General features: G+C 44.9%; 1 protein-coding gene across 1 annotated transcript; it reads left to right on the top strand.

Annotated features, from left to right (window-relative positions):
• The first annotated feature begins 417 nt into the window (after positions 1 to 417).
• Positions 418 to 25,071, top strand: FAS (Fas cell surface death receptor). Its single transcript, XM_044239478.1, has 9 exons — positions 418 to 545; positions 12,084 to 12,249; positions 16,616 to 16,753; positions 17,812 to 17,920; positions 20,661 to 20,719; positions 20,873 to 20,941; positions 22,155 to 22,216; positions 22,646 to 22,670; positions 23,426 to 25,071. Exons 1-9 carry the CDS (start codon positions 516 to 518, stop codon positions 23,737 to 23,739), a joined length of 972 nt encoding a protein of 323 aa, XP_044095413.1. The 5' UTR covers positions 418 to 515; the 3' UTR covers positions 23,740 to 25,071.
• The last annotated feature ends 1,770 nt before the right edge of the window (positions 25,072 to 26,841 follow it).

Raw genomic sequence — 26,841 nt, 5'->3', positions numbered from 1 at the left:
GAGACGTTTCCAGCGAGCGGCCCAGGCGCCGGCGGGAGGGGCGTCCCGCAATAGTCCCAGGGTGTCCGAAGGTCAGCCAGCTGCTCCCGGGGTTCTCACCTGAACCCCGCCCGCCAGCCGCCCGCGGAAACGCCTCCGCACGGGGAATGCCCGTTTGTGCAACGAAGCCTGGCCGCACCCCCCCACCCCCCACCCCGGTTCCCCGGCCCCGCGCGCTTCTGCGCCGTCCCAGGGCGCACCTTCCGCCGCTCCCCCCGCCCCGGGCGCTCCCCGGCCGGGCTTCCCCCTGCGTCCCGGCCCCGGGGCCCACCCGCGGAGCCCGCGCAGGTGCCCGGAGACTTCCGGGGAGCGGGGAGAGAGGCCGGGGCGGGCCGGGGCGGGCCGCGCGGGGAGCTCACTCCCAGGCCGGCGGGGCTCGGGGAGGGGCCACGCGGCTGTCGCTCCTCCCGGGGCAGGTGGCAGGCGGCGTTCGCAGACGCAGAGGCGCTGGCCCTCCGGCGGAGCGCTCCGCAGCCATGTGGGGGACCTGGGTCGTCCCGTGTCTGGTGAGTCGGCGCCCGCTGGGCTGGGCGGGCGCAGCGCCTGGGGCGGCGGGCTGGCGGCGGGCCGGCCGCGGTCTGCGCGGCTTCTCCCGGCCCGCGGAGTCAGAGAGCCCCTCCCTCCCGGCGCCCCTCCCCGGGGACCGCTGTGCGGGACGCGGACCCGGCCGGGAGAGGAGGGGGTCTTCGGGAGCCGAGCGGCGTGTCCGGCCGCCCGGCGGCCCCAGAGCGGTGGGTGTCCGCGGCCGGGGGCGGGAAGGGGGTGCACCGAGCCCCTCGGGGACCCAGCCCGCGCGCTCCGCGGCCGCCCCGCAGCGCACACTTTGCCCTCGCTCTCAGATCTAGGGAAGAAAGCGGCCTCCGGGCGGTGGGGAAAACTTGAGGCTTGAGGCCAAACCCTTTCTTTCTTGAAAAAGTTATGCGGGGGCTGACTGCGTCCCTGGAGGCTTGTTTACCTTCTTACCACCACTCAGAAAAAGAAACTTGTTCTTGTTTCCCTTCCGGGAATACTTCTCCTTAAGACTGTAAGTCACGGCCTCAGGTTTGTCTCTCTTCTCTTCTCCTCTCCTCTCCTCGCTTCTCCCCTCCCCTCCCCTCCCGTCCGGTCCCGTCCTGTCCTCGCCCTTCCTTTTCTTCTTGCAGTCTTCCTCGCTTGCACCCCCTTGGTGGCTTCTGTTCCCAGGACGCGGGGGAAGCCAGACCCCGCGGCTGGAGCGGTGGTACCTGCTCCCGGCGCGCACGCCCCCGCGCGCCTGCACTTAACCTGAAGCCTGGGCTGCAGCCCTCACTTTGGGAGAGTCCCTAGCGCAGGGCTGCCGGCTTGGTGGCCAATCCAAGAGACTCGGGTCATCTGTGAGCTGAAGCTCCCGAAAGTCCTAGGATTTTCATTTTATTGGGACTGACCCCAAGTTCCGAGCACCATGATGGGACGGTGTATCAATGCCACGTCAGGCAGATGTCACAGCAGCCAGAGGGTGAAGGAGATGTCTTCTTCATTTCCATTTCACAGATAGCTAAATGGAGGCCAGAAAGCCCCAGTAGATGAGCCAAGGTCATACAGCTACTGTAAGTGGCAGAGCTGGGACTTGGCCAAAGTCCAGGCCAGTTTGTTGGTGGCACCTGGTTTCCAGACTACACCAAAAGTTGAAAGGAAAAAAGGCAGTGTCTGGAACCATCTTATGATTGGGGGAGAAAAACAAAACAAAACCTCACTGGCTCTTTTGGAAGTAATGTGCAATATTTGGGTTCCTTTAGAAACTCTTAGAGAAAACTTAATATTCAAAATCGAACTATTTGTATTGCTCTGACCATGCTCTTTTTTTCCTGCCGGTAACCACTGCATTATTGCAGTGTTGGTTGCTTTGGAAAATCCCTCTTAGTTCTTGGGACAGCAGTACTAGTAAGTGCAGCAAAATTATCAAAGCCCAGAGGGAGTTCCACTTGTTTAACCTAGCATCTTTGCCAGAGAGTGTATTTAAAGCACGTAGGACACTTTGTTTCTCTGAAGCAATGCACACACATGCGTGTGTATATATTTATTATATACACTTATTATAAAATCTATAATAAATTAAATATTTGTGTATTATGTTTACATATAACATATGGCCTAGGAGATTAAGAAATTTAAGATTGATTAAATAAAATTTATAAATGCAGACAAATAATTCTTCTGAAAAAAATCTGACATAACCCTGTCCCTTAGATAACCACTGTCTATATTTTATAATGTATAAAATATAATATATTGTATAAAATTCCATTTTGCCCCTCTAAACATGACTCTTCAGTTTAGTTACACAGAATCTTGCCTTGCACCCGCCACTTGCCCAATAGCACACCTGTATTCTTAAAGAAAGTTCCCGGCTGTCTGTCGTGTCATCTGGTGTGTCTCCCGCAAACACGTGCTTTTGTGCCTTTGCACTTAGCTACTTACTTAGTAGTAGCAAGAAGATTCAAGTGTGGGTGGGATTGCTAATTACATGGAACACAGAAGCGGATTTTGTTTGACCACATGAATGGGCTATGAATAGATGGAAAGGAGCTGCCTCATTCTCTCTTGTCCTCTTTGTAGCCCTGGTGCCCTTGTCACTGTTGCTGCCTATCCTCTCTTCTCTTTGTGGTTCTCTTCTTCCTGCCCCCTGGGCGGTCCTTTTTCCTCTCCTCTAGTTTCTAGCTGTTGTGTCTATGATGCCTACAAGAAATAAGTTTGAAATCCCCAAGCAATTCACAGATGTCTAAGGAGACTTTGAAAAGGAGTCAGGCCTAATATAGACGTTTGTATAAGAAATAGCTGTAGGCATTGCTTCCTTCCTTCCTTCCTTCCTTCCTTTCTTTCTAGCACATGGCTCTGATAGGATTTTATTTGTATCGTTGAGGTCTGTAGTGAGGCAGTCTGTTCTACATACTCAATTTCTTCTACATTTCTTAGAACAGTTGTCTTCAAACTACGGTCAAGGGAAAGGGAAGGGCATTTGAAAAGAAACCAGTGTATTTATAAAGAATTCTCTGGAAGATTTTCAATGGAAAAATAAAGAATGGTTTATTTCTAATTTAATCATTTTCCTTAAACCGGACTTAGAAACATGAAATGGTTTTTTTCTTTTCCTTAAAATGAGTTTTACTTATATCACAAAAGACTTGAAAAGTTTTTAGAATGAAACAAAAATATGAAATGTAATTTAAAACAATGACAACCTGGAGGGGAAAATGCCAATTTATAAACAATGGCAAGATGGGGAGGCAGAAATGAAATTGCCACACGGAGCCCCGCAGAGCCACTGTGAGACTGTAGGAAGCCTCCTCTTGTCCATCTCTGACGTGCAGTTACCACCCCTAGTGGCAAAATTAGAGTTTAATTTAGAAAAAGAGGTTTTATTTCTCGCCCTAAGTTTAGAGGGGGAGGGATGAAAAAGTGAGAGGCAAAGGGGCCTCAGGATTTGAATGTAAGACTCTGGGACATCAGACAAGTAATTTACTTGTAAATAGCTCTTGCAGTGGAAAGGAATCCCTCTGAAGGGTTCTAGAATGCTAAAGGAAAACCAGGTGACTCTAATACAACAGGCAGAAAAATAGCCAACGGTTTAAGAGATGTTTAAAAACCTGAATAAGGAAATCCCCCACTTGAAAACCCCTAGTGAGCCAAGTGCCTGTTGGTAAATTCTCTTGGGTCCCAAAAGTCCCTCACTGAGCACATGTGTTGTAATAGGTACTGAAGACTATTACCTTAGGATGAAAAATAATAAAAGGGCACACTTAAAAAGTAGATCCAGAAATAAAAAGCAAGTCGAAACCAAATTTAGGACAGTGAATTTCTTTCTTCTCTTTAAAGAGATAGGTAGAGAGAAACGGACTAGATGATGTGAAATAAAAAATAATTGAAAAAAGTAAAGTCTTTCCTTATTTTGTCACTTAAAACAAGCACTTTTGCTTGTTTTATGGCCTCTTAGTTTTGTCTACACCTGTACATAATTGCATGTTTGTTCAATGCTGTTTGTAGTCTGCTTTCTGTCACTTCTTTAGGACACAATTTTTATCTTATAATTTTTATTGGATGCATTTACAGGGAGGGTATTTATTCAATGAACTAGAATTTCTATTATTCTTATCATTTATTATTTTATTTCTTTTCTTAGTAATCTGTTATTTTATTTTTTTAAGATTTTATTTATTTATTTGAAAGACAGAGCTCACAAGCAGGCAGAGAGGCAGGCAGAGAGAGAGGGGGAAGCAGGCTTCCCGCTGAGCAGAGGGCCCGATATGGGGCTCGATCCCAGGACGCTGGGGTCATGACCTGAGCCGAAGGCAGAGGCCTTAACCCACTGAGCCACCCAGGTGCCTGTTAATCTATTATTTTAAAGAAACCATTTCTAATTGTACAGGAATCTGCCTACATATATCTTATTACAAAAAAAAAAGCTATTTGTAGAACCATTGTCAGTATCTTAGTCCATAGTTTGTATTCTTTTTGCTATCTAGGTGTTTCTATTCACAAAATCAGGAAAACAACATAATCACCTAGAAAGTCCTTTTCATTTCCTTTTTGCTTTAAAGGGAGAAATAAAACACCTTTAGCTTCTTTTTTGTGTGTGTGTGGTTTTGGGGTTTTTTTTTTTTTTTAGAGATTTTATTTATTTTTTTGACAGAGAGAGATCACAAGTAGGCACAGAAGCAGGCAGAGGGAGAGAGAGAGGAGGAAGCAGGCTCCCTGCTGAGCAGAGAGCCCAATGCGGGGCTTGATCCCAGGACCTTGAGATCATGGCCTGAGCCAAAGGCAGAGGCATAACCCCTGAGCCACCCAGGCACCCTGCACCTTTAGCTTCTTAAGCAGCTGTATTCCTACCACCAATTATTTCTCTTGAACTCAGTCTAAAACAGGAACAAATAATTGAATCTACTAGCCAACCTCTATTTTCTTTGACATGAGATATAAGTAGTAAAGCTCCAATTAGAAAGGAACTGATCATTGGAGTGAAAGCTCCACCTTCACCAGAAGGAAATGAGCTGGTCCTCCCCTTTGATCTCTGCTCACTTCTTGTTTTGGTATGGACTTTGGTGCAACCAAGCCACTCCCATCGTGGGTGTTTAGAAACAGCGGTCTATGTTGGACCACTGGCTCGAGTTCCACAAAGTGTAAGGATGATAATGAATTTACTGTGGATTTAGGCATTTTGAGCAAGGCCAGCCTTATAAATTAGCAGATCTGACTACAGCTCCCCAAGCAGATACCCTCAGCCCAGAGAGGCTGGCAAGCCTACTGGAGGTTTTGTTAAGTTGCAAACTGGGCAGACTTGTGAAGAATAAACTTGGTCATGGAGTCATTAGTGACATACTGTCCTTTGGTCAGGTCGTGCAAGAGTCCAGATGTACTCACATCTGTGTTCTGGGAGGCCATAAAAATACAAGATGTGAGAAACATCGAAACTTGATTTTGGAGGGCAGAGGTCTTGGAAGAGAGAGAAAATACGTACTCAGAGCATTTGCCCCTTGCTGATGACTGAGCTTTGGTTTTTAGCCATGCTCACAAGAGAATCCTTGGCCAAAGTAGACTGTTTTTTGGATGGGTGTCTTAACAGATTTAGGCCTGATTTCAAACACTGAGCAGACACTGCCCTAGACTGTGGGTTTTTTGTTTCGTTTTTAGCCTGCATGGTATTGATACACACAGTAAATATATATATATATATATATATATATATATATATGTAATACTATTTTTAATAGTATTTGGTTGCCACCTAAATGTTGGAGAATTTTGGTTTCTCTTGAAAAATGGAAAACCTAGGACCACTGGCCACATGGCCCCCACTCCCCTGCCCTTTGGTCCAGGTGGCTCTCTCCATTTCCACAAAGTTGTCCTCCTCTATTGCCTATGACATGTGGACACCTCATTCCTGTGCTACTTCTTTGGTCCTTCCGGGGCAGTTAAGGACTCTAGGCTCTAGTTTAGGACTTGGGGGCGCTCCCATTATCTGTTTCCTCCACCAAAGAGGACTTCTCTTCCTTCAGGCCAATTTTTGGGAAGGTTCATTACTTCTCCATGAGAAGTCAACTTCTGATTTGCAAGTGCGGACCCCAGAGGCTGTTGGTCTGTTAACCTCTTCGGCTTCTCACATGTAAATACAGTGGTCTGGTGCCCTCAGATCTTCCTGGAGCTCGGTTGTCTCCAGTTGTGTTGAGCATCTCCAGAATTGAGAACTTGCTGAAGATGATCTCAGAGACCCTGATTCCATGCTGCGGTGGGACCTACACTATTTTTTTTTTTTTAATGCATCACTCCATGATTCTGAGGTCTACCACAGTTTTGAAGACTATTTTTCTCACTCTAGCACTAAACTCAAAATCTAATCCCAGGTAGAATTTTCTAGATTCCCTCATTTTCTTTTAGGTATTGCTTGATAAATCAGAGGTCTAGCCAGTCCCTTATGCCCACTGCCTCAGCTCTCTCTTTCTCTCCTGGTCTTCCCAGAAACTGACCTTGAGAAAGAAAGAAGACACTCCAGGCATAAGCTTCTCATGCATATTTTTACTTACATGTTTTGAAAAAATAAGGAGGAATAGACTCTTCACTCATCTCTTTTATGTAGAAATTTTTTTAAATTTCTCTGTATTTCAGTATTTCAATGATGGACCTACTACAGAAGGTCACTACTATTTCCTTATATCTTACACCAATATACAAGAGATGTCTTTCATAGTTGAAAATGGCCTTTTTAGAATTTCTTTCTTCTTGCATGTTCTAAAGAACTGAGCGTCCAAACAGCAAGCAAGCAGAGTTAGTCAGCTGAGTGTCATTTCTTGGGCCATTAATGTCCTCAGCAGCAGAGGACAGAGCTTGATCTTGAAACAATTCCCTGACTCTTCAGGCATCTGTTAGTCATTCTTGCCATTCTTGCATTTTTCATTGCCTCATATCTTTTTTTTTTTTAACTTGCTGCTTTTAAAAAATTATTTTCCTGTTTGCTTCGAGCTTCACTAAGAACAGGAAAAAAAAAGTGATTTTTTTTTTTTTAAACTTCCTTTTCAAATCTTAGCTCATCTCTCAGGGCAATCGATTCTTGTAATCCAAAGGTATTCTCAATTTCTTCCAACAGTTCGCTTAATTCAGGCACTGAGATGTTACTGTATTAGAAACTGTCGTGTGAGATCTCCAGTGGTGTGAGTCCGGGCAATGGGTGGACAGCTCGTCAACCCAGGGTGAGGTACGGGGTGGTAGGCGGTCTTCAATTTCTGGGTCTGGCTCTGCCGGCTTCGTTTCTTGTATTGAGTGCCCTGGTTGGCTCTGAAAAATGGTCCATCCCTGATGCAGATAACTAATGAATGCCCAGTTATTCTCTTAATTCCTAATCCACTGATACAAGGGACAAACTCTCTTGTAGGCCTGTCACTGAGTTTCAAAGGGAGTCAGTGCCAAGATTCTAGCCTAGGAAGACTTAGGGTTTCTATTTGTACATTTCAGACCCCCACTCCCGCAAAAGACTGCTGTCCCAGAGGGCGTCGTGGCCATTCTTAGAAACTCAGCACCCTGAGTTTCTAAGTTCCTTCCCCGAGGAAAGGAAGTAAAGGTGTAAACCCCACTTCTTTCCCAGCTGCAGACCAGAGGTGCGAACTGTCTGCCTCTCTCCCATGCCAGCCAGAACCCCAGCCTTGAGGGGCCCTGCTACAGCCTTCTTACACTGAGACTGACTTCTGGTTCTCAGAGAGTTCCTGCCAGACCCCCTCCCCAATCCAAAATATGCATTTGTTTTGAAGATTTTTTTTTTTTTAAAGACATTTTACTTATTTACTTGACATAGAGAGAGAGCACAAGCAGGGGGAGAAGCAGGCAGAAGGAGAGGGAGAAGCAGGCTTCCTGCTGAGCAGAGAGCCCAACGTGGGGCTTGACCCCAGGACCCTGGGATCATGACCTGAGCGGAAGTCAAACATTTAACCGACTGAGCCAGCCAGGCACCCCTGAAGGTTCTTTGTGTAATTAATACTTGGGCATTTTGTCAACAGTTATCTTTCTGAAAACAAATTGAGTTGTTGGTGCCCCTAAATGGAGTAGAAATAATTAGGAAGCTGATTTACCAACCTAAAACAGAGGCCAGGTCCGGGTCAGAGGTGCCGGCGGCCTCTCCTCACTGTGGATTATTGGACAGGTCGTTTTCCATTCTCTGTGCTCAGCTTCCTCAACTGTAAAATAAGACAGTAAAAATTCCTCATGCAGAGGCTTCTTGAAACTACCACGAGAAGACATATATTAAGGAATTTTGTTAACAGGCCTGTCATAGGTCCTGGGGGAAAGGGAAAACCGCCCTCCAGGGACTGGAACTCTCACTTCACATTTTCTTTCTTTCTTCTTCTTCTTCTTCTTCTTCTTTTTTTTTTTAAAGATTTTATTTACTTGTTTGACAGACAGAGGTCACAAGTTGGCAGAGAGGCAGGCAGAGAGAGAGAGAGGGGGAAGCAGGCTCCCCACTGAGCAGAGAGCCCAATGCGATGCGGGGCTCAATCCTAGGACCCTGGGATCATGACCTGAGCCAAAGGCAGAGGCTTTAACCCACTGAGCCACCCAGGCGCCCCTCACTTCACATTTTCATGGGTGAGTCAGGAGAGAGAGAGAGAGGCGCATTTTCTAGATTTGCAGAAAACATGAACTTCCTGTAGATAACGAAAGACCTAAGACAGTCCATTTTCTGAAATCTATCTTGCCGCTGAACAGGTGCATATGGTCCCCTTGCTCTGACATTCCAGGAGTCCACGAGACTGCGGCATCTAGGGGTAAAGGTTGGCCATATAATCCCACCATGGCTTCCATTGGCAAAAGCCTGATGACTTGTGTGGCTCAGGAGACGGAGATCTTTGTTTATCTTCACACCTCGTTGCTAAGGATGGTTTTGCTGAGGACGTGAGGCTCTCCCTCATCTTGATCAGGCTGAGTTCCTCTGGGTATGACCCACCAGGACAGCTCTTTCCTGAAAGCCAGCTCTTACCCACATTTCATTCACCACAGTGAGCACACACCCTCTCATTCCGTAGCCTTCCCGGACCACGCTTTCTAACACAGCCCTACCCCACCCTTCAAACTCTCCATGCCCCCCAAGCTTGCTTCATTGCTTTACACAGCACAAATCCCTCCCTGGCAGAGGCCCTGTTTCTCTGGTGATTCATCTCCCTGCATGTGATGCTTCATTTCACGTGTCCTTGTGACTCAGACGTGAGCTCGGACGTCTACTCCGACCTTACCCTGGATGTTTTGTGAAGGTGTTTTTTGGTTTTTGGTTTTGTTTCCTGCCACTGTCGTTTTTTGACGAGTTGACATTTCAGGTGGTAGACTCTGAGTAAAGCAGATCCCCTTCCCAATGCGGGTGGGTTTCATCCAGTCGGTCGATGGCCTAACAGCATAGAGACTGTGGTCCCCTGAGGAAAAGGAAGTTCTGCCTCCAGATCACCTTTGGACTTGAACTGCGATTCTCTGTGACTTTCCAGCCTGGTGGCCTACCGGATCAGACTTGGGACTTGCTTTTGGTCTCTGGAGAACCCTAACATACCTCACTAACATATAAACCCTATGAGAGCAGAGTTTTTATCTGTTCACTGGGCTGTTTCCAGCTATGTGTCTAGCACCTAGTAGGTGCCCAACAAAGTATTCATTCAATTCATTAATATTCCCAGCAGAATAAACAATCTAGGTTTCTCTGATTTTTTTTCATCTTTAGGATGATGGAGATATAAAACTTCTTATTCCTCATTTCTTTCCCATTTGGTGATCACGTGACTTAGTTAATTCACATTTTCCAGGGCGTTCACTTTATCCATTTTCTGGCCTTTTCAGCTCTTCTGAAAATAAGTTTTCTGAGCAGTCAGATCATTTTGTCCTTTGTGGGTTTCCTGCCTTGTCACAGTCAAAACACAGTTACTGCCTGGACGGTTTGGTTTAATCTTTGCATATTGCAAACTTGAGTTAATGCAATGATTAAAAAGCAAATACAAGCTCTTTGGAGCAGTGCTGGCCTCATCTTGGGCAGCAGTTCCCACATGCTCTTTGAAACAGCTTTCTTTTTCCTACTTGAAGACAGTTTTTGATGCTGAACTAAGTAAGAAACGTTTCCAGAAATTCAGCTCTGTGACCCGGCCGTGATCAGACACGAGCCGAGCTGCGTGCTGGTGTCTGCCCTTCGAGGCCAGTGGTGGTTCTGACTTTCAGCATTCTGCCCCATGCTTCAAATTCCTCAAATTCTGGACGGATTTTGGATGGTGGATCCTGATTCCCACTGAGAAAGTTCAAAATGAAAACAAAATGAGGGAGGGCATACATTTGCTTTAGACGGCTTGAGAAAGTTGACAGATGTGGAGTTTTCCAGAAATAGCATCCATGTCACGACCCATAAATGTGAAATGTGCTGCGGACCTGAGCGCTTATCGGCTAAGTGAGGAATTGTGAACCTGTCTGTGATATTGTCTCAGGAATCCTGGATGGAATTAGAATACGAAGGAGGCTAGGGCCCCCCAGGGCCATAGGACACACACACACACACACACACACACACACACAGGATTGGGCATCAACTATCAGTGCTTTTCACTGGTCACTTTTGGCCTGCTCAATCCCTATCAATCGCTTCTGAATTTAAGCTTGTACTGGTTTCTTCAATTTCTGGTGAGACACCAGAATCTAAAGAGGAGAGCTCGTGATATCTCCCTGTGAACCCCCCTTCACAGCAGTGGGGGGGCTGGCAGTAGGAAAGAACTGCTTCTACTCAGTCGGGTTGCTTAGGTTCAGTTTTCCATTATCCGTTGCAAACAAGACTCACTGGTCTCTTCCAACTGGGGAGAGATTTTTTTTTTAAGATTATCCCCCAATGCTTCCATACATCTTGGAGGGCTCATTTTTCTAAAGAATTCTAGTCTATAACTCATGAGATAATTCTGAGACAATATCACTTAGACCAACAGACTTTCACCTTCAGAAGAAAGGAAGTCCAAATAGATTAAAGATTGGTTCTCCACTAAAAGAAGTTCATTTTGGGCACCTGGGTGGCTCAGTGGGTTAAGCCGCTGCCTTCGGCTCAGGTCATGATCTCAGGGTCCTGGGATCGAGTCCCGCATCGGGCTCTCTGCTCAGCAGGGAGCCTGCTTCCCTCTCTCTCTCTCTCTCTCTGTCTGCCTCTCTGTCTACTTGTGATCTCTGTCTGTTAAATAAACAAATAAAATCTTTTTAAAAAATAAATAAATAAAAGAAGTTCTTTTTTTTTTTTTTTTTTTTCCCTGAGCAAAGGTGAAGAAAATCCCATGAGATACATTGTATGGTTGGTGAACCAGACAGAAGTTCATCAAAATTGTTTATTCTGTGGTTATGTATAAAGAGAGAAGAAATAGAACATGCTATAAACTAAGAACCAGGCTTGGGAGAAATTATCACTTTGTGTCTTCAAGACGGAAAGTGCCATCGTCACTTCCAGGTCAGGAAATGAGGCCACCTGGTTCCATAATTTGCCTAAAGTCAGCGAGCTGACAGTAGAGCTGGGATTCATGCTGCCATCGCTTTGAAATTTCATGGTTTTCTCCTACTTGACTATGTTGTTCCTCACTAGAACTTCATGACGATAACAATAATAGCAATTAATAAATTAATAACAATACCGTTTACTGGACATCTATTTATTATGTGCCAGAAATCACGCTAAGAGCTTTCAGTGCATTGAATGAGCACAACAAACCGTGAGGAGGAAATGATTTCCACTTTACAGATAAAGCAGTGGAGAGACAGAAAATTTAAGTGACTTCACAAACCACAGCGACAAGGCTGGTAGGTGAGAGCCAGCCAGGGTTCACTTTCGAGCCCACAGCCCTGGCTCCCACCATCCATGATGCTGTTTCCAGAGTAGTTTGGACCATCCCTTTTCCAGAGATGTGCAAGTAGAAGGATGGAGCCCCCCCCACCCCATGCACTTAGTCTCTGCAGCCTCAGACATAGCCCCATGGAGCAGCTTACACCTGTGGTCCAAGTTGTCTAGTTGGGAAGGACGTCAGTAACATTCTTCTCATGCTTTTCCTTAACAGATATTTACCTCCATTGCTGGACCATGGCCTAAAGCTGTCAGTGCTCAAGCAACTGCTGTCAACAAAAAGGCATTGAGATTTCGTAAGAACATTACCATAAGGGAGACGAGGTGCTGGGAAGATCAGCATGGTGAGAAGATAGTCTGCTGTCAGCCATGTCCTGCCGGTATGTTCCACCCAACAGCCCACAATTAGCTTGACAATCAGGGTGAGGAGAAGCAAACAGGGATAATGGAGAGAACGGTTCACAGTGCTTGGTTCTCCCGCATCGTAACATTACTGGGAAGAAACGCCACCAGGAAATTACTTTCCAGAGACTACCTGAGTTCAGCTTTACCCTGCTTGTTGGGGAGAGGAGGAAATGGAATTTGCAAATGACATGTGCCCCTGAAGGGAAAGAATTTCTCTCTTTAACTCCATTTTTGAGGAGGGGGAAAAAAAAAAAAGACTCCTTTGTGCATATTAAAGCTTATTGCAACAGAACTGTGAAAATGTGTCATGGACGCTCTGAAAGCAAGGGACCTCCCCCCACCCTTGAGAGCCGTGTCTAGCCATTCCCTCCCATCAGAAGGTCTCTGAAGCCTGCAAAATACATTTGCATTTTTGCAGCTGAAACTAGATGAGCTAGAAAAGCAATGGACAGAACCCAGCAAATTTTTAACACCAGAGTTTTGAAATGCAAACCCATTTCAGAAGATTTCGGAAATCCTTCAAACACTAGCCGATTAGAAGCTTTGCAAAATGCAATGGCGCAAACCTTTTTTTCAACATGGAGTAGAGCTGACTACCGTCTCCTATAGAGATGGTTCCCTCGTTGTGAAGTACGAGAGGAAGACGAAAGGAAGGAGCACGTGGGTCGCTGTGGATGAATAGAGCCGGGAGAGACTGTCCGTAGTAGGTTTGGTGGTGAGCATGGCAGGCTTCTAGCATTCCCACAGCTGAACAGGCTTAGAACCTGTTTATAAAGATTCTACCAGTCTCCTTTGGCCTCCTGTCCAGCTTTTAATAACCCTCATGGAAAATCTCCCTATAATCCAACCCATTTATACTTAAGCCTATTTGCATTTACTTTCTCCAAAAGGGAATAGACAATGGCTTTCTGGCCTTTTAATGTCTTGCCAAACATCATCTATCTGCCCTAGGACTTGAGGTCCTTTGTCCTATTTTTAAAACCTTAAAATGCAAATTCAAACAAAGATAATATGCTTTGCCCTTCAGACGGTCAAGGACTTTTGTCTGTTTGTTTTTCTTCTGTTTTGCTTTGTTTTATTTTCTCCAGAAGAAGTGCTTTCAACCCTGGGGGGGTCTGCTTTTGAGATAAGAACTCTCATGAAACCATAATTGGAAGGTAAATTGTTACAGTCTTTTAAGAAAGAAATTCGGATATGTGGGTTGGAAACTTGGAAATGTTCATGCCTCCTGAAGTAGTAATAAATTGACGGGGAGAATGTCTTTAAAAATAGTCAAAGGAAAATACTGTATGCATGATGTTCCATTGTGACACTCAGTGAGGGGGATCGGTTAAGCACATTTTGGAGTGTTCAAAAGTTGAATATCTCCATCGGTTCTGTCACATTTTCTCATATATTTCTGACATCAGTCTCAATGTAGAAATTCCCTGAAGGATTTTTATTTTTTTTTTTTTTATTTTTTTTTTTTTTAAGAAAGAAGGAGAGCAGGTAGAGGGAGAGAGAGAATCTCAAGCAGGCTCCACGCCCAGCAGGGAGCCCCCAGCAGGGCTCCATCTTACAACCCTGAGATCATGACCTGAGCCAAAACCAAAGTCACATGCTTAATCGCCTGAGCCACCCCAGGTGCCCCCTGCAAGGGATTTCTTTTTCTTTTCTTTTCTTTCTTTTTTTTTTTTTTAAATATTTTATTTATTTATTTGACAGCCAGAGATCACAAGTAGACAGAGAGGCAGGCAAACCGAGAGAAGGGGAAGCAGGCTCCCCACTGAGCAGAGAGCCCAATGCGGGGGCTTAATCCCAGGACCCTGGGATCATGACCTGAGCCAAAGGCAGAGGCTTTAACCCACTGAGCCACCCAGGTACCCCCTGCAAAGGATTTCTAACTGATCTGGCTGCTGGATTAACTGACTCTCTCTTCTCCATCTCTAAGAATCCTGGGTGGTGTCTGACGCACACTCCTCCTCTTTCTGCTTCTGTTCCCTCTTGTTGAATCGTAGGCTTATCACTATTCAAATTGCTTCCGAGTCTTTATGCTTCTTGGTGTTATGATATTAACATGTAATTTAATTAACTAGTGTATAAACCAGTGCTGGACAAATGCAGAGAAAAGACAGATTTTACTTCTTTATAAGCTCGTATGAATGCTTGGAGGATTTCGTTCCAGGTGAGCAGCTAAAAGCATTGTTGATGAACGAAGTGAGGTCAAAATCAATGGAAAAAAAATCACAAAAGCCTGGAAAGCCTGCCATACAAATTATTGGTAACTGTGAGGGTTTATTCCCATCAAAAAGAAAGGAAGAAAGGAAAAAAGGGAGGGAGGGAGAAGGGGAAGGAGGCAGGGAGGGATGAAGAGGAAGAAAAACAAGAAAGGAGGCCTTTTAAATATCACCTACATGAGGAAGAATCTGGAATTCTTACTACCTTTTTTCTTAGGCCATGAGACTGGCCAATAATTACACATTATGCTTTGTAAATTAAAATATTTACGGTATTTTTTTCAATGATGCCCTACAAGAACTGACAGCTTTAACTGATCAAAAAATCCTCATCGCATTAGCTTATCCAATCAGAAGGACTCTGTGGTACACCACATACTATACACACACACACACATGCCCGTTACATGCACATACATTCACATGTATGATGGGTATACACGTGTAGGGATGTGCCACAATGAGAACCATGAATTTCTCAGAGTGGTTGACGTACAGCTTCTTTTTATACTTCCCGAACTTTTTTCCAAATTCTCCACATTGAGCATGGGTCCTATTACACTTAGAAACAATGTATTTTAAAATCTTAACTTTCATGAAAACAACCACTCATGGATACCTGGACGGCTTAGCCCGTTAAGCTGCAACTCGTGATTTTGGCTCAAGTCAGGATCTCAGGGTCGTGGGATCGAGTCCTGCCTCGGGCTCTGTGCTCAGCAGGGAGTCTGCTGGAGACTCTCTCTCTCTTCTTCTCTGCCTCTGCCCCGCTCACTCTTTCTTTAATAATAATAATAATAAAAGGAATTAAAAAGCAAAAGAAAATAACCATATATTTTGATAAATATTTGATACATTGACGTTGCACACTTTGGAGGAGAGAAAACCCTGTTTACTCTCATGCCATAGGCATTGTGCTAGACTTTGTTCTGCAAAGTAATTCATTAAGGGGGCCAGTTCGTTTAGAGACCGGTATAATACCACTGGCTAGCCAACAAAATTGTACTTTGGCTTGGTGCCCTTTAACACTGCTGTGATGTTACACAGCCCCGATGCTCAATGATGTTCGGTATTTGAATTTGGTTCTGGGTTTTCACAACTTACTTTGTTCTTTTGACATACTATCACCTTTGCTGACTACAATATCACATCTGTTTCAGTTTCATCACTTGCTTATGTCGCATTTTGTTTTCTCGGAAAGAATGCGACAAGGTTGTTAAGAAAGTTATGTACCCAGGAGAGAGTGTAAATTGTTTTTGCCCATGCCCACATGTGTGGGTCAGTTCTTTTTAATTAGTTACACCATGAATAATGAGAGCCACAAGACTGGCTTTCCTCTTTGATGTTCCTTCATATCTTCTGTCTCTTTCTTCTTCGTCCTCTCTCGCCTTGCCCTAATCCAGTTTCCCCAAGGCACTTACCACGGTTTGACATCATACACTGATCTGGGCATGACCTGCTGCTTCCCCAGCAATTTGAAGCCCTTGCAGACCTAGGCTTTGTCTTCCTTCCTATAGGATCTCTGGGCCCTAGAAAGTACCTGACATACGCCAGACATTTAAGAAACCCTTTCTAAATCAATGAATTTTCAGTAGAAAGCATTGTTGCCTACAGCTTACGAACACCAATACAGTGCCTCGCTTTATTTGATAAGTGAAGTGTATGCGAATATTATTTACAATTGTGTGGATTACGATAAGCCATCTGATGATAAAAGTTGGCATATATGTTCACACCTTCCCATCAAAACATGCTCTGTCCCTTAAAAGCAAAGGCATAGAAAGAGGAATGAATACAAACCCTTGCCTTCTTGCAAACCAAGTTGCTAGACGCATTTCTTCCAGCGCATGTGGTCGTTCTAACCCTTTAAAAGATATGTATTCCTATTGCTAATCATCCTATGTCTGTAGTCCTATTCTTTGAGTCACTCTCTGAGCCTTTGTCTTGGGAGACTTTCTGTCTGACGACATGACTTCTACACCAGCCTTCTCTCCCACTGTATTTCTGTATCATTAGTCTGACCGCCCTGACTCCCGTTTCCTTGCCATCCGCGCGTATCTCCCACGCTGTTGCCTGTCGCTTGTGTTCCTCGTGTTCCAACGCTTGCTGTGTTTTTTTTCTGGGGCAGGCACACGGAAGGAGGGTGACTGCGAATCTGCGGGGGGCGAGTCAAAATGTGTGCCCTGCCAGGACGGGGAGGAGTACATGGAAGAGAAGCATTTCTCGGATAAATGCAGAAGATGTCGCATTTGTGACGGAGAGCATGGTAAGCATCTTAAAAATCGATCTGAAATACCGGTGTGGTACTCCAAATAGAGCCATTTATAATACAGTCTGAAATGGGACAACTTTCTGGGCTACTCTGGGCTGGGTTGGCATGGAGGAAGGGACAGGAGGGAGCTGGCTGGAGCGAAGCAGGACCAGGTGCCACGCCCATCACGAGTCTAGACATTTCTGGGTCAAATCTAGGCATTTCTCCCAAGACGACTGAATATGAACCTGGTGAATAGGGTTCATCAGCTGTAACCAAAATTGGTGGAGATTTTTTTTCCCCCACCTTGATCAGTGCTCTTGTTATAGCCAGCAAGAGCTCAGAAGCCTTCTGATACAAGGACAGAGCAATCCAAGCGGTAGGTGGGGTGCTTCCCCTCCCCCTGCTTTGGAGGTTGATTTTCTCCTGATCGTTCCAACTGGGGACCTGAATTTTTATGCACGTCCTCTATGGTGAGAGCCCAGATTCAAATGTAACAGAAACACTCCCAGTGTCATGTGATATCAAGAAATGTCTGGACATGAAATTTTCTTTCTGCTCTGACTGACTAGGTCCAGAGTAGGGTCTGATATTCTGCATTTTTTTTTTTTTTTAAGATTTTGTTCGTTTATTTGAGAGAGAGAGCAGGCATGAGTTGGGGGAGTGCAGAGGGAGAAAGAAAAGATACTCCCCACTGAGCAGGGAGGCCAGTGCAGGGCTTGATTCCAGAGCCCTGAGATCATGATCCCAGCCGATGTCAGATGCTTCAACAAGGTGCCACTGATATTTTGCATTTCTAATAGGCTTCCGACTGAGGCCAAGGCTGCTGGTCCACCAGCCATGCCCTAAGCAGCCAGGCTCTAGAGGAACAGGGAAACTCTTTAAGCAGAAGTGGGGTTGTGTTGGCTGCTGGACTGTCTGTCCGCTTAAAACTCTGCTGGGATCTCTGGTTTGGCATGTGAACGCTCCCTGCATTGCAAAAGGTGTGCTGATGGAAGCAGGAGATCTCAAAACCTCAGGCAGCCCCTGCTCACCAGCTGTGAGAATTAATAGTCTGCAAACTGGTTTTCTAGGGTTGGAAGTGGAGAGAAACTGTACCCGGAGCCAGAACACCAAGTGCAGATGTAAACCAAACTTTTTTTGTAACATCTCTGAATGCGAACATTGTACACCATGCACCACGTAAGTTTTCATCTTTCTTTGATCACGGTGCTAGATACACCTGGACAGACCACGTCTTCCCAAGGGGAAGCAACGCTGGTCGAGAGTCCAGAATTTGGGTTCTAGTCTTACTTTGCCTCTGAGCCACTAGATAACTAGACATCCAGTCTCCAAACGTTTATCGAACACCTCCTATGTGCTTGAAACTGCATGCTGCTGAAGTTACAAGCAAGCCCCATTCCTGGAATCAAGGGTCCCAGGTGAGAGGCAGAGAGAGTCAAGAAAAGCAATGGTTATGGGGTCAAGAACCAGAAAAGACATGTGTCAGGCTGTTACGAGTTCTACAGAGAACCTTCCAGCCCTACCCGACGGGGCGGGTGAAGGTAGGAAACACGGTGGGAGTCTTGAGACAGGAAGGAAAGAACATTCCCAGGTGTGCCAACATGGACAGGACATTTCAGGTAGCAGAGGAGCATCTGCGGAAAGACAGACGGCCACTCCAGAGAGCAGAGTACCCGGCTGGAGGGTAGCAAGAAGCACCCAGGGCCAGACCACGAAGGGCCATGCCTGTTACAGAAGAGTTTGGTTTGGACCCAAAGTTAGAAAACCTGATGGTACATCTCACTTTTCTTCTGATTAGTTGGGTGATTTTGAGCAGGTCACTGCACTCTCTGAGCATCCGATCCCTCCGTCATGGGAAGCAAATGGTATTCACTTCTCATTTCTGTGAAGCACGGACTAGGGGGTGTGTGCTGGAAAGTAGCTTTTGCTCTGTAAGATATTGTGTGGTACCAATATAAACATTTAGGATTATATTCACGTGTCTCTCCTTAAACTTGTATTTTGCCTCGGGAAACGTTTAGGAGTTCACCTAGTTGACTTGAGAAGTAGGGACATGACAGGTTATGTCTTCTATTGACTAGAAATTTAAAATTACCTGCAGTTCACCTAGTCTTTCCCTTCTAGCCCTCCCATGGCTGAGAGTGCCTCATGATGACGGCAGAAGTGGGGACTGCAGGGGAGGGACGGACGCACTTAAATAATAATGCTTTGGCCCATCAACAGCATGGGTTTGAACTATGTGGGTCCACTTATATGCAATTTCTTTCTACCTGTAAGTACAGTACAGCACTGTAAATGTATTTTCTCTTCCTTAGGATTTTATTGTTTTTATTTATTTTTTTTTAAAGAGAGAGAGCATGAGCAGGATGGGAAGGTAAGGGCAGAATGAGAGGGAGAGAGACTCCCAGGCAGCCTCCATGCCCAGCACGGAGCCCAGCATAGGACTCCATCTCCCAACCCTGAGATCGTGACCTAAGCCGAAATCAAGGGTCAGATGCTTCTCTGACTGAGCCACCCAGGTGCCTCTTCCTCGTGATTTTTAAGTAACATTTTCTTTTCTCTAGCTTACTTCATTGAAAGAATACAGTCTAGAATGCATGTAATATACGAAATGTGTTAATTGATCATTTATGTTATCAGTAAGTCTTCTGATCAACAGCAGGCTGTTAGTAGTTAAGTTTTGAGGGAGTAAAAACTTATACGAGGATATTCAGCTATGCATTGGGGGTGTGAGTGCCCCAACCCCCACGAGTCAAGAGCCAACTGTAATAATAGTTGTAAATACCTCATAATCTCAATTTAATTTTCTTCTCGCCATAACCCTCCTTGGTATTGTAATGTAATCTCCTTGTTATTGATGAGAAAACAGGATCAGGGTAGTTAAGCGACTCACCCAAGGGCACGGAGTTAAGGAATGGGCTGAACCAGGCTGTCATTCAGTCTGGCAATCTGACCGTCTGAAGGAAATCCCAAGGATTTTCCTCTCGAGGGTCCTGATCACCACTTGTTGGTGAGAGGCGAAACTTCTGAGGGCTGACTGGGTAGGCTTTTTAGGCAGCATCACAGGCAAGGGCTGTTGTCCGGTCATTTTATTGTTCAGTGGGACTGTTTTGAAATAGCAGTTTATGATTTTAAGACCACAATTTACTACCAATTTTAAATCCTTGTCTATTTCATCCTTTCTCCTATTTGTCAATATTTGATTACTTTCCTTTAACTCTTGGTATTTTTTTTAAAGATTTTATTTATTTAATTGAGAGAGAGAAAGCACAAGCAGGGGAAGGGGCTGAGGGTGAGGGAGAAGCAGGTTCTCTGGTGAGCGCAGAGACCATTGTGGGACTCAATCCCAGGACCCCAGGATCATGACCAGAACTGAAGGCAGACGCTTAACTGACTAAGCCACCCAGGCGCCCCAACTCTTGGTATTTTAAAGTAGAGTTACTCTTTAGGATATTTTTCATCCAACAACCAAATTATGTTATGAATTTGTACTGACTTTAGATGCTAATCTGTCAGTATTTGAGGGATGGTGTCTTCTAGAGATGCAAAGATGAATAAAATGGCCCTAGATTTAGAGTGTGTCATTGCAGATGATCAAGGATCAGTCTGTCCGGCTTTTTTAATTTCTTCTGTGTTTTCTTAAAGACTTTATTTATTTTGTGAGACACACACACATACACACACACACACACACACACGCATCCAAGTGGTGGGGGAAGGGGCGCAGGCAGAGAGAGCGAGAGAGACTCTCAAGCAGACTCCACGCTGAGCACGGGAGCCGTATGTGGGGCTCGATCCCATGACCCTGAGGTCACGACCTGAGTCGAAATCAAGAGTTGAACGCTTAAGCGACTGAGTCACCCAGATGCCCCTGTTAATTTTTGTTTTCTTTTCTTTCTTTTTTTTTTTTTTCTTTTAGGTGTGAACATGGAGTCCTTGAGAATTGCACACCAACCAGCAACACCAAATGTAAAGAAGGTTATTATTCCTTTTTTATGATTACATTCTCTTTTCTCTCATGCCTACTGTAAAATACGAAGAAAAGCCAATCCCTTTCGATTCTTTGAGCGTACTCTGTTTCATCTGAAAGAGGGCTTATTTTCACATTCAATGTTATGTTTCTACCCACAGGATCCAGCTCCAGCTTTCTGTGGTTTTGTGTCCTAATCCCGATTCTCATCGGTGTGCTGATATGTTGGTGTAAGTTCTTACTTTGTTCAAACAACTGCAGATCGAAATAACTTGGGAAGTAGTGATGCACAAGAATTCCCCTCTGTCTCCTCCCCATAAGAAAGCTCATCCCAGGGAGGCGGCCCTGTGATATTGCTAAAGTCCCGCCACTAAATGAACCCCAGAGAGCTGATAAGAACAAGACGATATCATCCCTTGGCTACTGTTTTTGAGCAATCATTCTGGAGCTCAGAATGGATATTCCCATTCTCCATAGGAACAAGGGTAGGTTTTCACTCCGGCAGCAGTGGAGCCGGTCAGGGATCCGAAGGAATCCTTGCCGGCTCGTAGAGATGGCCCCATAGAGAGCACGAGAAGCAAGGATCTTCCTGGGAAAGACTGCTGGGAACACTTGCTGAATTCGCCTTCTCTGTGCCTCCTCGCCCTTGTTCAGTCAGACTCCATGGTTTTTGCCTTTTTACTGTTATTTCTCCACCTTAACTTCAAATACTGTGGCAATAGGGCTTAGGCTACGGTTACTTAGGGAGGTCAACAGGTGAGCCTAAATGGAGCATAACCATGATGAAAAATCCCCAGAAATCACTCCGAAAACACAGAGGGGTGTCAAGTCCTAGTAACTCGGAAGCTTCCAATTTTCCTTCTCTGTTGCAACCCATCACTGTTTCTGCAGACCAAGTGAGGATAAAGAAGTCACCTTGCCTTCAGAGGCTAAAAATACATGTTCAGTGCTTCAACACGATCTCTGTGCTCAGAGACGCGTCCACTCCTTTTCTTTGATTTCATACTGACTTCAAGGCACACACGCACTGTGTATACTGACTGTAGGGATTTGTGGGTGTATGCCCTTGAATTTCTGAACCTTCAGTGCCAACTTTCCATATCCTGGGGCTTCTGAGTCCGGCAGCGGGCACCCCCCCCAATGCCCCCAGTTCTATTCTGGTGACAGGGAGTAGTGGTGACCATAGGGTAAGACAAAAGCCAGCTTCAGGCTAGGCCAGCCTGTGACCATTGGATGGCTCACTTACAACGGGACGTATCTCTAGAAGATTTGACCTCATGGGGTGGGATTTCAGGACAAGGCTGCTTCTTGGGGTGTTGGTCACTTGAAGTTTCACTGAGTTTCTCCTTCCTTCTCCCACTTCTCTTCGTGTGAGAGTTTGTTCTCCCAGGCTTGCTGCAAGGCTGAGACCAGAGTCTGACAGAAATGTCTTTGATTTTCCAGGGAGGTTGAGAAGGCACCGGAATAAAAAGACTGAAGACCTGGAATCCAAACCCTCAGTTACTGTAGGTATCGAAACAAACATCTGCTTTCTTAAGAAAATAAAGAAAGTAGTAATTCAGTTTTTTATTTGCTCCTCGTTTTAAGACCTACATTTCGTGTGAGTGCATGTGCACGGGTTAGAGGGGCGACAAGAACGGACGAAGATTTGGTGTCCCGTTTATAGGAACACGAACAGCCTGAGAATTAATTAACAAAGAGTATGAGAGAGCTAAGTGAATGGTCCTTAATTTCTGGCAAGGCTGGAACTTTGCAGAATAAAAAACTGAATAGGAAAAGCATCCTTAATCACGTCACCTAGCTAATTTTATACATCAAGCTACTGATTGTACTTCCTTCAGTTTTAAGGGAGAATTTGACAATTACATTTAGAATGTCACAAATATATTTTTATTTATCTTGCTCCTTCCCTCTATTTTTTGGTCTCCCCCCAGGAAATGATGCTAATAAAATACTCAGGTAAGTCTTCTATCATTGGATTTCCGAGGGATGGCTTCCTTGGGAGTTAACAGGCCAATTTCAGAGTAAAATAATGTTGCTAATTTCAGTGACACGTGGGGTCTTGCTGTTCTTTGAGCTTCTAGCTCACTCTGCTCACTGTCAAGGGTATATCAGACAGTGTTTTTGAATGTATAACTAATACTCATCGTTAAGAATAAATCAGGTAGCAATGAAACACTATAGTCTGAGGCTTAAGAGAATTTTCCTTCACAAACAGATATATTATAGAACTCCTGCTTAAACTGATTTCCCTAAACCAAATAAACTCCTCTGTAGACTTGGTTATTACTGGTATATTCCTGGCTCTGGTATTTTCCACCATTCTCTACAGTTCTGCTTCTCTCTGCCTGAGAGTCAGAGAGAAGATCATAAAGTCTTTGCCTTTTAGGTTTGTGGGTCATGGATCATCAGATCCATAAAGAACATTGGAGGTGATCTTTTCCAACCCTCTTATTTTATAGACGAGAAAAGAAGATAGAGCTATGTCATAGATCTTGCCCATGTCATGGATAAATTACTGGTGACCTAGGAGGGGGTTAGGGTTAGAACTTGATGGGGGGGGGGTTTCTGTTTTCATTTTCCCCGACCAGTCTTTCAATCTCTAGGACTTAACCAGTATTCTTACTACTATTAGAAGAGAAATAAACATAGTTTTCAGAATCAGAATTTCATTTAGAAAAACAAATCTTCAGAGACTGCCTTCTATTTTTCAGATGTTGACCTGAGTAGATATCTAACTATTATTGCTGAACAAATGAAAATAACTGAAGTCAGAGAATTTGTTCGGAAGAATGGCATCAACGAAGCCAAGATAGATGAGATTAAGAATGATAACCTCCAAGACACAGCAGAACAAAAAGTCCAACTGCTGCGTAATTGGTACCAACTCCACGGGAGGAAAGATGCTTATTACCAATTACTTAGAGGCCTCAGAAAAGCCCATCTTTGTGAACTAGCAGAGAGAATTCAAGAAATGATCCAGAAGGACAGTACTAGCTCACTTGAAAATGGAAACTTCAAACCATGAAAAGAAAAGATAAACCTTGGCCAAAAGCAAAAAGAATGTAGTATAACTCAGTCCTGAGCAGATACTAGTCGATAGAAAGAAAAATTAGGGTTTTAGTAGCTGTGGCCTGGAACATTGCTTGGCTTTTTATAGTGTGTGTGTTTCATTTGTTAGATATGTAGAGCGAGTATGTTTACAGGTTCTGAGGGTCTCAGGATTCTGACCTCAAGGATGTTGGGAAGACAGAAATGGTTCCAAGTAAATTCAGTGTCACATGAAGAGTACAAGTTGTGTGCAAAGGACAGAAGATTAGGAACACACTCTAGTATCTAAGGGGAGGGTGTGGGTATGACTGGCATCGGAGGGTGTGAGTACAAATGTCTGCCGGCAGATTGACTCCATTCCACAAATCTGTAGGAGCTGTGACTTTTGGTTGCCATGTCTCAATCATTGGAAAGCCCACTCGGTTTCTGCATTAGCTCTCCGGCTCCACAACCGACTCTAGAGACAGTCCTACTTTTGTGAATTTTGCAACTCCAGAGGAGAGAATCTGAGACAAGTTTGCATGCACCTCTGAATAAAGAATTTGATAAGGGTCTATCTCAAAGATCTTTGCACAGATTATTGGCATTTTGGTGTGAAATCTTTCCGTTTTGAATTCACTCACGAAATGCAGACTTGACTTCTAATGCTTGAATATGTTCTACTCGAATGCCGTTTTACCGGATTGAGATAATCTACTTATTTCTCAGGTGTCTGGACATTTTCATCAGGGAAGTACTCCTGGGTATTGTTGCCTCTCCGTTTTCTCTCTGAGACGTATCTTGACTGTACACCCTCACAGCACCCAAAAGTGCTGCATGAGAAACACCTCATGATCCCCTAAAACCATGGCTGCCCGTAGAAACTGCTAGCCTGCTTTGGGGAGACTAACCGCTCTTCCTGATGTTATCAGGAACCCACAAACCCACCCAAGTCTTATTTTGTCCTGTTCCTCACAAAGTGCTCAGTTACTCCCCTTGTGTCCTCTGAGGAGAAATGCCATTCGTACACAGCAAGGGGGAAATCGTCTTCAGGTTTTAGGGTTGTCTCTTGTGGTTCCCGGTCGCTTCTGGGGCAAACAAACCCCTCTCCCCACTGCTCCTTCCTCACTTTTCCATTTAAACACTTCCAGAAGTTTGTATTAAATATGGAGCTTAATAAATACTGTTTATATTTATATGGATGTAAACGGAAGCTTGCTCCAAACTGACGCAGGCATTTAGGACTACCTAAAGAACTTCTGTGGTTGGAAGATATTTTTTCCTTATGTTTGGAAATATAAAATATTTAATTAAAATCACGTTTCGGACATTTATGATTATGTCTTTTCTGGTGGGGCCTTGCTTTTTGTTTTTGTTTCCCTGTTCTCTATCGACAGCTTAATGTAAACTGTTTATGAATCTCGAATTCTCTCTTGGGTCTCTCAGAAAGTACCTCCTTTGTAAAGTCCTCTCAGTAGTTACATAATTCCCTCTATGGGCTGTTCTGGCCAAGAACACCTCTCCCAAATAGCACATAATTACTCGTCGTGGCAGGATACATTACAAGAGGATTATATGTTGGGCCATGAATGTGCATAAGAAAGTCACTATTTCAAAGGTCAGGTTTTATTGATAAGAAAGCTAAATGGGGATTTTGAAAAATGTTCTTTCCTGCATACTTTCCATTCTGGCTACTTTGTGACCACTGGACTACCTCTCTCTCTTTCTCTCTCTCTCTTTTAAAAGATTTTATTTATTTATTTGACAGAGAGAGAGAAAGAGAGATCACAAGCAGGCAGAAAGAGAGGGGGAAGCAGGCTTCCTGATGAGCAGAGAGCCCGATACGGGGCTCAATCCCAGGACCCTGAGATCGTGACCTGAACCGAAAGCAGAGGCTTTAACTCACTGAGCCACCCAGGCACTCCTCCCTCTTTTTTAATTTAAAAATTTAAAAAGATTTTATTTATTTATTTGAGAAAGAGAAAGAGCATCAGCAGGGGGAAGGGCAGAGGGAGAAGGACAATCTGGCTCCCTGCTGAGTGGGGAGCCTATCCTGGGGCTTGATCCCAGGACCCCGAGATCATGACCTGAGCTGAAGTCAGTTGCTTAACTGACTGAGCCACCCAGTTGCCCCAAATTTAATTTTAATAATAGATTCTATTTAACCTATTATTCCTGAAGCATTCTCATTTGAAGGTGTAACCATTATAAAAGTACTAATGAGGTAGCTAACATTCATCTTTTTCATACGAAGTCCTTCCAAATCTGGTATGTGTCTTATTTATATGAAAAGGCACATTTCAGTTTGGACAAGTCAACCATTTCGAGGGTTTGGTAGCTGCCCATGGCTAGTGCTCTTGTATTAGATAGCTCAGATCATATCTCTGTGAGGACAGGTTGAAAAGCCCTCGACCCCATGGCTGGTCCAGTCCTGCTACCCCTATGGAATGAGGATTTTAGGAATTATGCTATTTACAGTGCCCAGTACTTGATCTTTGCCCACCTCTTGGAGACTTAACCCCTCTTGGGCACACAGTGATTAGCCCAAGACTCCAGAGAACCATGGTACAGATCTCCGGGGCCCTTGTTTCTGCGTACCTCCCTTTTTTCTAGCACCCGATACTGTCAGGCCAGCCAGCAGCCTCCTGAGCTCCAATCTCTGCTCCTCAACTCAAGGAGGTGACTGTGTTCTGCTTTCGGTGTCCTCCAGGGCTGGAGAGTGCCCCTGGACAGAAATTCTGAGCCCTTTGAGGGCTCAGACTTGAGGCCACCTGTTGTCCAGTTTTCTAGTTGCAGACAGACAGCAGAAGGGCAAGTCTGAACCTCATTAGCCTTCGTGGCCAGAAGCGGAAGCTTCCCTTTGCAAGGTGAAGTCCAGTTAGAGAGCATCGCGTGCCCACTCAGTGAGTCCCAGCCAAGAGCTCTGGGTTCCTTTGGGAGAGAGGGGGAAGCTGGAACGGTCCTTGGTCTTGGTGTGATGGCTCTTTGTCCCAGGGTCTCAACCCAGAATGACTGCTCACATGTCCACAATCACGGGAGCCATGCTTCCGAGTCTGACATGATGCCTCGGTTCCAAATCACCCTCATTTGGGTGAACCTG

Source organism: Neovison vison, chromosome 2, assembly GCF_020171115.1.
Source record: "Neovison vison isolate M4711 chromosome 2, ASM_NN_V1, whole genome shotgun sequence".
Taxonomy (NCBI): domain Eukaryota; kingdom Metazoa; phylum Chordata; class Mammalia; order Carnivora; family Mustelidae; genus Neogale; species Neogale vison.
Note: the sequence above shows the minus strand (reverse complement) of the source record. Positions and strands in the feature narration are given on the sequence as shown.